The 12,540-nt window shown below is 47.8% G+C and overlaps 1 protein-coding gene across 1 annotated transcript; it reads right to left on the reverse strand.

Annotated features, from left to right (window-relative positions):
- Positions 1–3,196: 3,196 nt before the first annotated feature.
- On the reverse strand, positions 3,197–6,782 carry NPBWR2 (neuropeptides B/W receptor 2). Its single transcript, XM_014955741.1, has 3 exons — positions 6,661–6,782; positions 6,135–6,320; positions 3,197–5,587 (listed from the first exon to the last, which is right to left on the reverse strand). The coding sequence occupies exon 3, from the start codon at positions 4,972–4,974 to the stop codon at positions 3,976–3,978; it is 999 nt and encodes a 332-aa protein (XP_014811227.1). The 5' UTR covers positions 4,975–5,587; positions 6,135–6,320; positions 6,661–6,782; the 3' UTR covers positions 3,197–3,975.
- Positions 6,783–12,540: the final 5,758 nt, after the last annotated feature.

Genomic DNA, 12,540 nt, shown 5'->3' on the forward strand with positions numbered 1-12,540 from the left:
AGAGTGCCGCTTAGTGCCGCCGGGATGAAACACAGGGACCCGCCGGACGCTCCACCGGCCCGTAACACCGGCCAGCTCGGTGCACTGATGGGAGCTGGACCCCCTCCTAAGCATTGGAGAACACCTTGGCCAAGGAAAGCCCCTTCTCTCCTTGTAGCCTTGCACCCCAGGAGAGCAAAGAGGAGCCGACCCTCCTGCCATCAGCGTTTTACATCGAGAGAAGCAGAGATGCCGTCACGCTACTGCTGTAGGAGGAGAGGCTGAGAGTTAGGGCTGTTCATCCTCAGGGAGAGCAGCCCGGGGGGGATCTGAGAGACGTCTGAAATGATGGAGGGTGCAGAGAGGAGTTTCTCAGAACAGGAGGCACAAAATGAAATATGGGAAATTCTATTTAAACATAGGAAAAATCTTTTACTGTGAGAGTGGTGAAGTACGGGGACAGGTTGCCCAAAGAAGCATCCTTGGAGAAATACAAACCCAAGTGGACATGGTCCTGGGGAACCTGCTGTAGGTGAAGGTGATTGAGCAGGTGGGTTGGACTGGACATTCTCCAGAGATGTCACCAACCTCAGCCACTCGGTGATTCTGTGACAATCATGACGTTGGATTCAAAGGGGAAAAGCTCCAGCAATGACACTGTCAGGTCTGGAAGAAGGTGACTTACACTCGAAAGGTACTTTCCACTTAATGAAATGCATTAGGTTTTCCACCTAATGAAATATATTGCCTTTCCTACAGACCCAATTCCAATGAGCAGTGGCGTTGCAGCCAGCTAGACAATTTGGGCATGAGGTGGCATCATTTGAGTGGGTTTTCTGCAGAGAGGTTTTTCCTCTTCGGGAGCCCATTGCCAGCAGGTGGCAACCGTGTTAAAGCTGTGGGTGCCCGTGACTCCTGCCTGTGCAACCTGGCTCTGCTCCCTGGCCTTGCCTGGGCTGCTCCTGAGTGCTTCTGCACTCCCTCACCTGCTGCTGGCACCTACCTCCTTCCTTCTGAAGGTCACTCAGGACCACAGCACCCAGCTTTCCTTCCAGAATTGGCCACCCGTATAGTCCCCAGCCCCCCCCACCAGGTGTTCCTCAACTTCTACAAATTCTTTGAATCATTTGGTGCCTCTTGAGAGCCATCAGCACCTTCTAAGCGGAGGTGGTCTCTTCTCCAGGGGCTTCCCTGTTCCTCCTCTTGTGCCTGGGTCTTGTTAAGTGATCACCCTGAACACCTGCATGTGCCAACACACAGACACACTGTCAGGAATGGGTTCTGAAAAATCCTTGTGTTTTCTGATAGTTACAAGGTGCAACTAAAGACAATTAGAGATGAACCATGAAACTTGGCTCAGGGAACCTTGTGGGCACTAAGTCTTGGGGTTTAAGGCTGTGGGAGTAAGGACTCATTGCTATGTTTTGTTCCTCATGAGGCTGGCTGAGACCAGGGATTCAGCTCTTGATCTTTACAGCAAGTTTATGTTACAGCTGGTTTAAAAAATGAAGTTCCTGGTGAAGTTTCATCTGGAAGAATGTGTTCTCCTTCATTGTTCTTCCAAAGTTCACACCTTTAACACTGAGAAGGCAACACAATGATCTTGTATTCATAAATCACTTTCAGTTTTCTAAAAGGGAAACATGAAATTGCCATCATGATGTATTGAAGGTTGTTAATTTTGATGCCAGAGCTCTGAGAGTGCTAAATTGCTGTGAGTGGCCTCACCTGGGACCACCACCCACACCCTCACCCATTGCTCCAGGAGCTCATTTAAGCAGAGACCTGCAACCTCCCTTTCTGTTTTTTGGAGGGATACCTGTTTCCAGCCCTGCCTCTTGGGCTGAGCCTTGGACTTATGTTGCAGCATTGTCTCCAGCCCCCTTTTCTGGACAGACATTGGACAACTGCTGTAGGTAAGTTAATTTCTGGATGGGCTCTGGTATGTGCAATGTAGCTGGTCTGTAGCCCTGTCTTATTTGGTTTTCCTTGTTATGTACTTTCCTGGTGGAGTTTGGGCAGGTAAGAGCTGAGCTTGGTGCTTGTGGATCTGGGGAAAGCTGGAAAGGAAAACTTTAGCTGAGATGTTCTCTTTTTAAACCAGTAATAAATTCACTTATATTTATTAGCTTCAGCCCTGCAGGAAGCTTACTGCTGTGCTCCACTGGGCATCACCCTCTAGGACAAGGGCTGGGAGCATTTGGTTTTTTGCAGAGGTGATGAGGGGAGGTAGCTTCTGGCCTTGTTTTGGCAAAAAAAACGTCTACTCCAATTCAATAAGGTTCTTTGGTGGCTAATGTAGAGCTAAAGTAAGGGAGTTGTGGGACACGCAGTATCCTCCTGGCTGTGGTAGGTCACTGTTAAGGGCTGAATGTGGCAAGGAGCCCTGCTCACCTCTACATTGATGGTGAAGGTGAGACTTTTGCACAACTGTGACAGCTGGAAGATGTGGTGTGTTCATCCCACTGTCTATCAGTGAGGGAGAGGTTCCCTTGCTTGGAGAGGGAAGATGAGGTTTCAACATATTTATGGTAGTTCTTGAAGCTTCCAATACTGTATTTCTGATTTCCAAACTCTTCTTCTCAGGCTCTGGTTCTGTTGAAGTACTTTGTTTTACTATTTATCTATTGAGGGGAGGTAGCTTCTGGCCTTGTTTTGGCAAAAAAAACGTCTACTCCAATTCAATAAGGTTCTTTGGTGGCTAATGTAGAGCTAAAGTAAGGGAGTTGTGGGACACGCAGTATCCTCCTGGCTGTGGTAGGTCACTGTTAAGGGCTGAATGTGGCAAGGAGCCCTGCTCACCTCTACATTGATGGTGAAGGTGAGACTTTTGCACAACTGTGACAGCTGGAAGATGTGGTGTGTTCATCCCACTGTCTATCAGTGAGGGAGAGGTTCCCTTGCTTGGAGAGGGAAGATGAGGTTTCAACATATTTATGGTAGTTCTTGAAGCTTCCAATACTGTATTTCTGATTTCCAAACTCTTCTTCTCAGGCTCTGGTTCTGTTGAAGTACTTTGTTTTACTATTTATCTATTAAAGAAGAAATTTTATCTGCAGTGCTTTCTAGGCTTTTTCTTATGCCTTACAAAACAAATTAACTTTGTTATACATCTATGATATTTTATTTTAAAGTAGATAAAATGCAATATATCAATGCAAAGACATGAGACAAGTAGCATAAGTTTTCCCTGATGAAAGAAGGACCAGTCTTTTTTTCCCATGAGGTTTATTTCATTAATCACTCTTAAATAAGTATATATTTGACACTTAATAGGAACAATTAGTTAAAAATAATTCCTACCACAAATTCCCACAGTTGCCATGATATTTTTTTTGTGGTGTGCTGTTTAACACTGTTTTTGAGACCCAAATCTTGCTTTTGGTTTAAATTTAACTCATGTTTACAGCTCAGGAAAGAGGGAAGTTGGGGTGGAAAATGAGCATCTCTTAAAATCAAAAACAAACCCATAACACACATGGGTGTACATGGATATGAAAATGGTTCATTTTCTCTCCCAAATACTTATCTTCCATCCTCTGTCCATTTTGTCGATATGTCATTAAAAGTGCTTGTGAGCTCTGCTCCATGAAACAACCCTCCAAATAACAGCTATTAAGAACTGAGCATTACATTAATCTGAAAGCTGGTCTCCAGCGTGTCTGTGCTGTACAGCAGATGGCAATAAAGGACCACTATGTAGTAGAAATACACCTCTGTAAGGGAAGTTTTCTGTCCTGATGCTTCAGGGTGTGTGATTTAAAAACAAGAATATAGAAATCCAACTTGGAGAAGCTGGGAGGTGGACAGAGGGGGAAAAAGCAGGACTGGCAATTAAGCAGGACCAACTGTGTGAATGATAATGATAAACAGACATACACGTTACATGAGAATGAGAGAACAAACATTGTACATTCAAGAGTCACCCCTTCAGTCTGCAAAGTTGCCCCTGCAAAGCCATGGGAGGGGAGGGACCTGTGAGCCCCAATCCACTGTTCAAGAAGTTCTGCATTCCAGCATCTTCCGGAAACTTTTCCGAAAGCTGTCGTCCAGGAAAGCATACAAGAAAGGATTCAAGCATGAGTTGGCATAGCTTAGGCTGGTGATGAAGTAGGATATACCAATGACCATGGAGGTCTGGGGCAAGTCAGTGGTCAAAGCCACAATGGTGGCCAAGTGGAAGGGAGTCCAACAGAAGAGACACACAGCCAGGACTATGAAGACCATGATAGTGACTTTCTTCTTGGCTTTGTCCAGGGCTTTAGCATTAGAGTTCAAGTGCATGTTCCTTAGCTTGTAGAGCATCATGGTGTAAAGGATGCAGATGGTGGATACTGGAATGGCAAAGCCAAGGATGAGGGTATAGATCCTGCTGGCTTTGAACCAAAACCTTTCAGGCTTGGGGAAGTTGAGACCACAACTCTTGATCTCCAGGTCATCTATGTAGACATTGGCAAAGATGATGAAAGGGAGAACTATGATGGTGACTAGGATCCAGATGCACAAACTGACAATCCTGGCTGCTCGGTAGGTACGATGTGGCATCCTCTTGGACCTGACCGTAGCCAGTACTACCAGATACCTGTCTATGCTCATCACTGTTAGGAAATAAATGCTGGAGAAGATGTTGTAGTGGTCTATGGACAGGATGACCTTGCAGAGGACTTCTCCAAAGGGCCAGTAGTGGAGGAGGTGTTCAGCAATATTAATGGGTAAGACAAGTGTGAACAAGTCATCAGCTATAGCAAGGTTCAGGATAAACATGTTTGTCACAGTCTTCATCTTGGGGGCCTTGAGGATCACATAGATGACAGCAGTGTTGCCTGTGAGCCCAACGGCACAGATCACTGAGTAAATCACAGGGAGAACAATGTAGAAATCAGCTGCCTGCTCTTGGAATGTGAAGTTGAACCTCATGCTGTTGTCCAGGTAGCAGCTGTTGCCTGCGTTGCTGCAGGTGCTGTTCAGATCATCCCAAAGAGAGCTGTTTCCCATGCCTGCTGCTCACAGACTACCCTCAGATGTCATTGAAAGCCCTGCTAGCTCAGGAGGGAGAGCCTTTTTTTTCCTGTTTGAGTAGCAGCTGCTCTCTCGTTCAGAAGTGGATTATTTCCAAAAGGTGGGTTGTGAGGCAGCATGGACCATCTAGCTGTTCCCCACCGTTGGGGAAATTACATTTTGAAGTGACGGGGGAAAAAAAATGATTGAAAGACACATAATGCTCCATGAAAAAAGCAAATGAGAATTATAACTCCCTATGTAGATCAAGGAACATTTCTCTCGGAGAGCATCCTGGTGAGTTGTGGGTTTTCTCTGCTGGAGAAGTCAAGTGGCTCCAGTTCAACTGCCTGCAGCAGGAGTTCTTCCCGGGGCTGGCAGGAACAGGGAGGGTGAGATGAAGGTTTGTGCCGGGTCGGTTATTTGCAGCCCTTGGATGGGGGATGGCTGCTGTTTCACTTCCACAGTGCTTGCTTTTCCGTGCTGGAGCAGGAGCGTGGCAGTGTTTAATTAGCGCCTTTGTGTCGGAGTTCAGACTCTTTTCATTGACTGAGATTTCACAAACAATGAAGAAGTTTCCCACACGGCTACTCCCTGCTCCCAAGGTCCCCTAGCAAAAGAAGGAGGAAGGGAAAAACAGAGTTCAAGGGGTATTTCCAAACCAGACGGTTACACTGCAATTTAAGTAACCTTTTTAGAAAGGGCAGGTTATGAGCTTATTCAATATGAAGACCATCCCCATCACAGACTGTGGCAGCACAAGAAACTTGGCACAGATGGACAGACAAACCTGTAAATCTCAAAAGTTCGGGATTAGTCAGGGAAGAGGAGGGGGGAGAAGTACCCTGAGAGCAAATCCACTTTAGAGCCAAAGCAAGAATTCCCCCATCTGTTTACATCTCTAGCAGTTGCCGCATCCATCCCCATCGCCTGTCCCCTTACTTCCAGGAATTCCTCCGCAGGGAATCAAACAAACAACCGACCCCCCGTGAAGATCAAAGATTTGGCAACTGGTCCCTGGGCTCTGCAAAGAGAAATGCCTCACTTCCCTTGCTTCAATTTTTTTTTTTTTTTGTTTTTGTTGTTGATGTTGTTACCCAGGGATAAAGTGAGCAGGAAAGGCGGGATTGGGAATGGAGGGTTGAAGTGCCCCTTACCTGGCGAGCGGCTCCGGCTGCCTCCTCCGGCACCTGCTGCTCGGCACCGTTGAGCCTCTTCTCTCTAATCCGAGTTGGAGGAGGGTCTCTGGGATGCTGACGTTACCCAGCTTTGCAATCATATCAACACGATGGCTCTGTGTGTGCATCACACATCTCGGCAATTAGCACTTCTCCCCCTTTTCCCTGGTGTGAAGGAAAAAGTTTGTTTTGTTTTGTGTTTTTTTCTCTGCAGGGCTATTTAAATAGTAAATAAGGGAGATGATTGTGAGCAGCTGATGCTCCAGAGCTGTTCCACTCCTCAGGAATGAGGGAGATGTTGAGGTGCACAGGCAGCACCCAGGGCTGGCAAGCTGTGGCTGGCTGAGGGAGGGATGCGGGAAGCAGGGGGGGGTTAAACTGCTTCGTCAGGGAACACTGGCTGGTTTTAACAAAGGAAGATACACAACGTGGGGTGGGGGAGAGGGAGTGGGAGGAGGGTACACAACATTACAGTGCTCAAAATGAACAAATAAAACAGAGGTACCTTGCCAGATCTGTGCTGGTTTCAGCTGTTCTGGGGGAGCGCAGCTGATTTTTCCTCTGCTGGGTCTCTGGGACAGCTCTGGAAATGCAGATAAAACCTTCAGGTGCGATCCACAAGATGCATAAATAAGGGAGATGCTTGTGAGCAGCTGATGCTCCAGAGCTGTTCCACTCCTCAGGAATGAGGGAGATGTTGAGGTGCACAGGCAGCACCCAGGGCTGGCAAGCTGTGGCTGGCTGAGGGAGGGATGCGGGAAGCAGGGGGGGGTTAAACTGCTTCGTCAGGGAACACTGGCTGGTTTTAACAAAGGAAGATACACAACGTGGGGTGGGGGAGAGGGAGTGGGAGGAGGGTACACAACATTACAGTGCTCAAAATGAACAAATAAAACAGAGGTACCTTGCCAGATCTGTGCTGGTTTCAGCTGTTCTGGGGGAGCGCAGCTGATTTTTCCTCTGCTGGGTCTCTGGGACAGCTCTGGAAATGCAGATAAAACCTTCAGGTGCGATCCACAAGATGCAGGAGTCCTGTGAAGCTTGGCAGAAATGCACCCCGGGTCATATACCAAACCCAGCAACAACATAAGATCACTTTACCTTCATGTTCCTACAAAAAGAGGAGAAAAAAGGAAATCGAGGGTCTTTTGATTCTCCTTTAGTCTTTTAAGTGTATCCCCCAGCTGCAGGTTGCCTGACCTTTGTTTCAATACCAGATGAGAGAAAATGCAAGCATCCATCAGTGCTGTGCCTGGCAGTCTGTGGTGTCATTTAACCAAGCAGGTCACCTCCTTAAAATGAGCAATGTGAGGAAGAGCTGTGTTTGACTTTGCTCCTCTTCTGGGGATACTTACCCTTTTCTGGCAAGATTATTGAGCACTGGTAACTGGGTGGGAATAAAGCACTTCATTGCACTGAAGGAGGTAACTCCTTAAGGCCATGGGTACCACTGACTTTTCAGCAGATGATATTTTTTTTTTATGCCCAGTGTACAACTCTTAGAGATATTCTCTGTATTTCAACAAAAATCTGACTGTTTTCAACCAAAATCTGGCCTAAGCAAAATTAAACAGAATAAAGATTGCCCAAGAAGATCCACAGGAATGATACGGATGATCTTGCTTCAGATCAAAGACCCCCAGAGCCCTCCTCCTGCCTGTGTTTTGGGGAAGCTGGCACAGTTCATAAGTAATTGTAAAGGAAAGAAGGTTTTCATAGGTCTGCAGGGGGAAGGTGGTTTTCCAGGATTTGCTGTTGTCTTTGTCACAGAGAAGGAAATACAGAGAGAGGGAGAGAATTCCAGGAGAATGCGATGTTAAATTTACTAATCTGTAACTATTCCCCAGGGCAAAAGGGTGTAAAAGTTGCACTGAAAAATCCTTCCATCGTGATTTTCTGCTTTTCAGCACAAAGCACGTCTCTCGGGTCTCTGGGAGAGCTCAAAAGCTGCCCTGTCACTCCCCAAACTGTGTTACCTTGGAACTGGCTGCTGGGCTACCCTGGCCAGTGGCTGTGTGGCCAGACACTGTTGTGTTCAGGGACATGTCCCCAGGGGGCTGGGGGGCTGGCTGGGTTCCTGCAGACCATGTGTAGGCTGTGCCCTGCACCGGGTCCACATCCCTCCCTCCTGCCTCTGCCGCCTTACTTCTCGTTAACCCTATGAGCACAACCTCCTGTGTGCCTTCGTTAGGATGTGTTTGATTAAAACAACCTTGTCAGAGACGAGATGGGGACTAAGAATTTAATCTTGTCCTCTGGTGCGAGCAGAGGTGCTTTTGTTTCCTTTATATCCCCCAGAAAAACACCCGGCACCTGCTCTGAGCTGTGCTCCTTGCCTGGTTCCTCTGACAGATTTGCAGTAAAACTCACCTCTTTGGGGCCAACAATTGCAAACGGGTCTAAATTGCCCCATGAAGTTGCTTTGCAGCAGGAGCACAACAGAGAGAGGATTTTTCCCTTTTGTTGGCTCTGGATCCCACCGGAGCTGGAGGCTGAGCATGGAGGAGGCACATGCTGTGTGTTGGCACGATGTGGAAAGAGGAGTGCCCAGGGGAAAGGCAGAGGATGCTTTATTCATCATCTTTTCTCTGGCTGGGTGTCTCTTCCACTTGACTATGGATGTTACAGTGGTTCAAAGCCCTGAAAATCAAGCACTAGTTCAAGTTGCTGGTACGAAGGACAAGAGCTGTGTTTTCCCTCTGAGCTGCTTGGACCTATTCTTATGAAGGACAAGAGCTGTTTTCCCTCTGAGCTGCTTGGACCTATTCTTGTGCGACAGCTCCATCACCAGCATGGTGCAAGAGGGGCAAAGCTCCTATCCTTGACAAATCCATGCCATGGAGATGGACTTTGCCTCTTGAAACCCATGTTCATGCTATGCAGCTCGAATCAGCTGTGCAAACAGAAAGAAAAGGTGATATATTAGGGAGGGGGAAAATCCCTTCCAAGGCTAAGCCAGTGGTACTTTATTGCCATCATAAAGTTGACATGCTGCTGACTCCAGACAAAGGCCATCCATCATTCTGGAGTCATGGAGAACTGAGCTGTTGGCAGTGCCTGGGGGACACCAGGAGTGCCCGGCACCAGCAGGGGACAGGCAGGGCAGAAGCTTCCTTTGTCTGGGTTGTTTTTAGAGAGCACAGCAAAATATCTGCTCAAATGAGCTTATTTACCCACCAGCTGTGTGAGTGATGCCATCTGAGCCCTCTGTGATGCTACAGCCCTCCAGCAAGGGCATGTTGTCTAGAGGGTTGTTGTCTAAGGCAGAAGGTTGCTGCCTCTAATCAGGTTTCATTCCTTTTGAGAAGGACTTCTCCAGGTCACTAGGAGTGAAGCCCACCTCACCTCCTCTCTGAATCCACAGGGGCAATTAAAGAGTTGCTCTGGATCAGCCCCTAAAAGGGACCCCCCTTTTCTTCTCCTTTTTCAAAGTCAGAGTAGTCTCGGCTGGATTTAGTTTTGAAACTTTGTTGAATTAAGGCTGCTTTTTATTCCACGCAGGAGCACCAGGGGAGGTGAAGCCAGGCTTGCTGGAGGGGTGACTTCACTGGGGAAGGGAATGAGTATGTTCTTCCTGCAAGGGCTTGCAGGGGTAGAAGACACGTTCAGCCACTTAAAATGAAATGAATTAACTGTGGGAGAGGAAAGATAGAGCTGATTATACTCTGCTCTGCTGGGGGTGGCTGTGTTGGAAGCCTTTAATGCACCTGTGCTACTGCTGCCTGAAGTCACAGATCACCTTCAGATCAGGCAGTAGCTTTCCAGGGCTTTTTCACTCCCCTTGAAAAATATGTTCTTGTCTTTGGAGTAGAGTTCAAGGAGTGATGCTAAATACAGCAAAATGCAAGTGGCTCCTTAGTTATCCAAGGTACCCCTCAGGATGCACCTCGCTCTTGCCATTCTTGCTTTGGGGACAAAGTATGACCATCTCCCTGTGGCCACAGTGCTGGCAGTCCTTGTCCTTTTCTGGGGTAGGTTTTGAGCCTCCCCTCCGTGTATGTGAGACACTCATCCTGGGAAGACCCATAGACAATTTGCAGAGATGGAGAGGAGGTTTGACTGAAAAGTTGGGGCTCGGAGAAGGGTGTAATCACACAAACAGCTCAGATCTGGATTGGGATGGCTGTTCTAGGACTTCAGCTTTACTGGACACCTAAAGTGAGTGCTTTCTCCTCTGCTTTGCCTTCCCAGCTTTGGAGGAAGGGGTTGTGCAGTGCTGGGCTCAGCATCCATCCCAGCAACTAAACCACTGAGCAGCAGTCCTTTGCTTCACAGACCCTGGGCATGACCATGGAGCTCCTGCGGTCACCAGAGAAGTCCCTATGGCTGGGTCCAGCTTGATGAGACTGCTTTGCTTTGCCTTGCCCCTGCCCCGCCAAGGGATTAGCAGGGGAGATAATTCTGTTTTGTTGGGCTCCCGCTGCTGTCAAAGAGTCAAGTTCATCTCAAGGACACAGATACACAATCAATACGCTTTGCTCACCAAAACAAAATGTTCTTGGCTGACTCTCTCGCAGTCACTGGTTATTAGAGTGATTTATTTGTATGAGGTGTTCAGGCTTTTCAAAAGAAGGTACAGCACTGCAGGTTAATATCCAGAACCGATTATGTCGAACGGTCTGTAAGTGATGGCCTTTGGAGAGTAAAGCCAGTGCGTGGTCAGGTTATTTATTGTAGGATAGCTGTCACTCTGCTGTCACCTCTGCCTTGGGGCTGAGTGTCCCCCCAGCTTGTCTCGTCCCAGCCTGTGGATGCACAGAATTTGGCCACTGCTTCCCCCAGGAACCAGCTGCTCCTTCTCTGAGTGATGCTGGCTCAGCAAAATAGCAGTTGGTGGGTGTTGGGGTGAGCTGGAGAGGAGAAACCTGAATTTATCACCCCTGTGCTCTGTGCTTCCCCATTTGCCACAAGCTGGGACATCTCCTCCTGCTTCCTAACCCTTCTGAGCCAAAGCACACCAGGCTGGCTGAGGCAGGTGGTGGTGCTCGCCTTCTGGGACACCCCTGGGAACCAGGCAAGGGGTGTAGGTCCTGATTTTTCTGGGCAATGGGGATAGAGCAAATGTCTTCATCAGTGAACTGGTGAGTTGTGGGTGAAGGAAGTGCCTTTGGTAATGGTCCAGCAGCTGGTGACAAACCCAAGCCACCACAAACTGCAGTGAAGGCAAAGTGGTCTTGGAGGTACCTTAAAGAAAATAAGAGTAATGAGTCTTATAAACAGCCTGGTTTTTTCAGGCAAGGGATGTACAAACTGCCCCATCTCTCTCTCTGCAGGGGAGAGGTCAAGACGAATGCTGTGTGACTCCTTCCTCAGACCAGAGGTGATGGGGAATAAAAGCTGCAGCACAGGGAGGTGGTGGATGGGTGGCTGGAGCTGTTTGTTCCCTTCCTACGAGTTAGGAAGGAAGCTGTGAAGCTCCTGCAATGGGTTAGCCCTCAGTCCAAATAGCTCTTGGAGACCCTGGCACTTCTGCAGGACGTTCCCAGCCCCATGGTGCTGTCACAGCCCTGGCCTGGATAGCTGTCTTGGCATGTTGTTAACTCTTGAAATTATCAATGGCCATTGGAATGCTAACAGGATTCTGTTTTCCTGCTGGTTGCCTTTAGCAGATGGGCTATGGCATGTCTACAAGGGGGTTCTCCAGCACGGTTGTTGGATTGCAGAGGTAACAAGCAAGATATAAGGAGGAATCCTAGTTTAAAAGGACAGGAGTAAAAAAGAAATAATGTTAGCTGTTCTAATTGGGTGGAAAAGAAATGGATGTGGATCAGCAGGCTGAGATCTGCCCTTCTCCTGAGTCTGCATCCACACTGGGCTCTCTAATGCTGTGCTGCTGGCAGACAAAGGCTGTGTAGGACATGCATGATATCTGGTGCTGCAACCCATTGGCATCCCATGCAGGAACTAGACATTATTTAGTTGCTATTAAGCTGGTTATTATACAGCTGCTAAAAAGCCCGAGTATCTGTGCTGCTTCCAGGTTGATAGGAGTTGTTGCTTTCAACTTTTTTAATGACATCTGAACTGTTGCTTCTGAAAAGTCACCCTTTCTGTCATTTCTTGACCCACTTTGAAAGCCGTCAGGCTTTGCAAACAATGACGTTGTGGTAGGGTTATAAGACATCCTTGGAAAACCAGCACGGAGCCCCCAGGGATGCTGTCTGGCAAGCGGGCTTGGTGCAATATATTCCAATATCTCTAAGCAACAGCTAAATGTGTCACCTCGTCTGCTTAAGTAGCAGAGCTGCTCTGGCCTAAAAGCCTAATCATCGGAGGGTTATGGAGTGCAAATTGCTGCTGAATGATTTTGCTGCTTTGTTCACTCCAGTTTCCCCTTCCTGCCTGTGTTATGACAGTGAAATGACTCATCTTCACCTTAATATCA

Source organism: Calidris pugnax, unplaced genomic scaffold, assembly GCF_001431845.1.
Source record: "Calidris pugnax isolate Ruff unplaced genomic scaffold, ASM143184v1 scaffold50, whole genome shotgun sequence".
Taxonomy (NCBI): domain Eukaryota; kingdom Metazoa; phylum Chordata; class Aves; order Charadriiformes; family Scolopacidae; genus Calidris; species Calidris pugnax.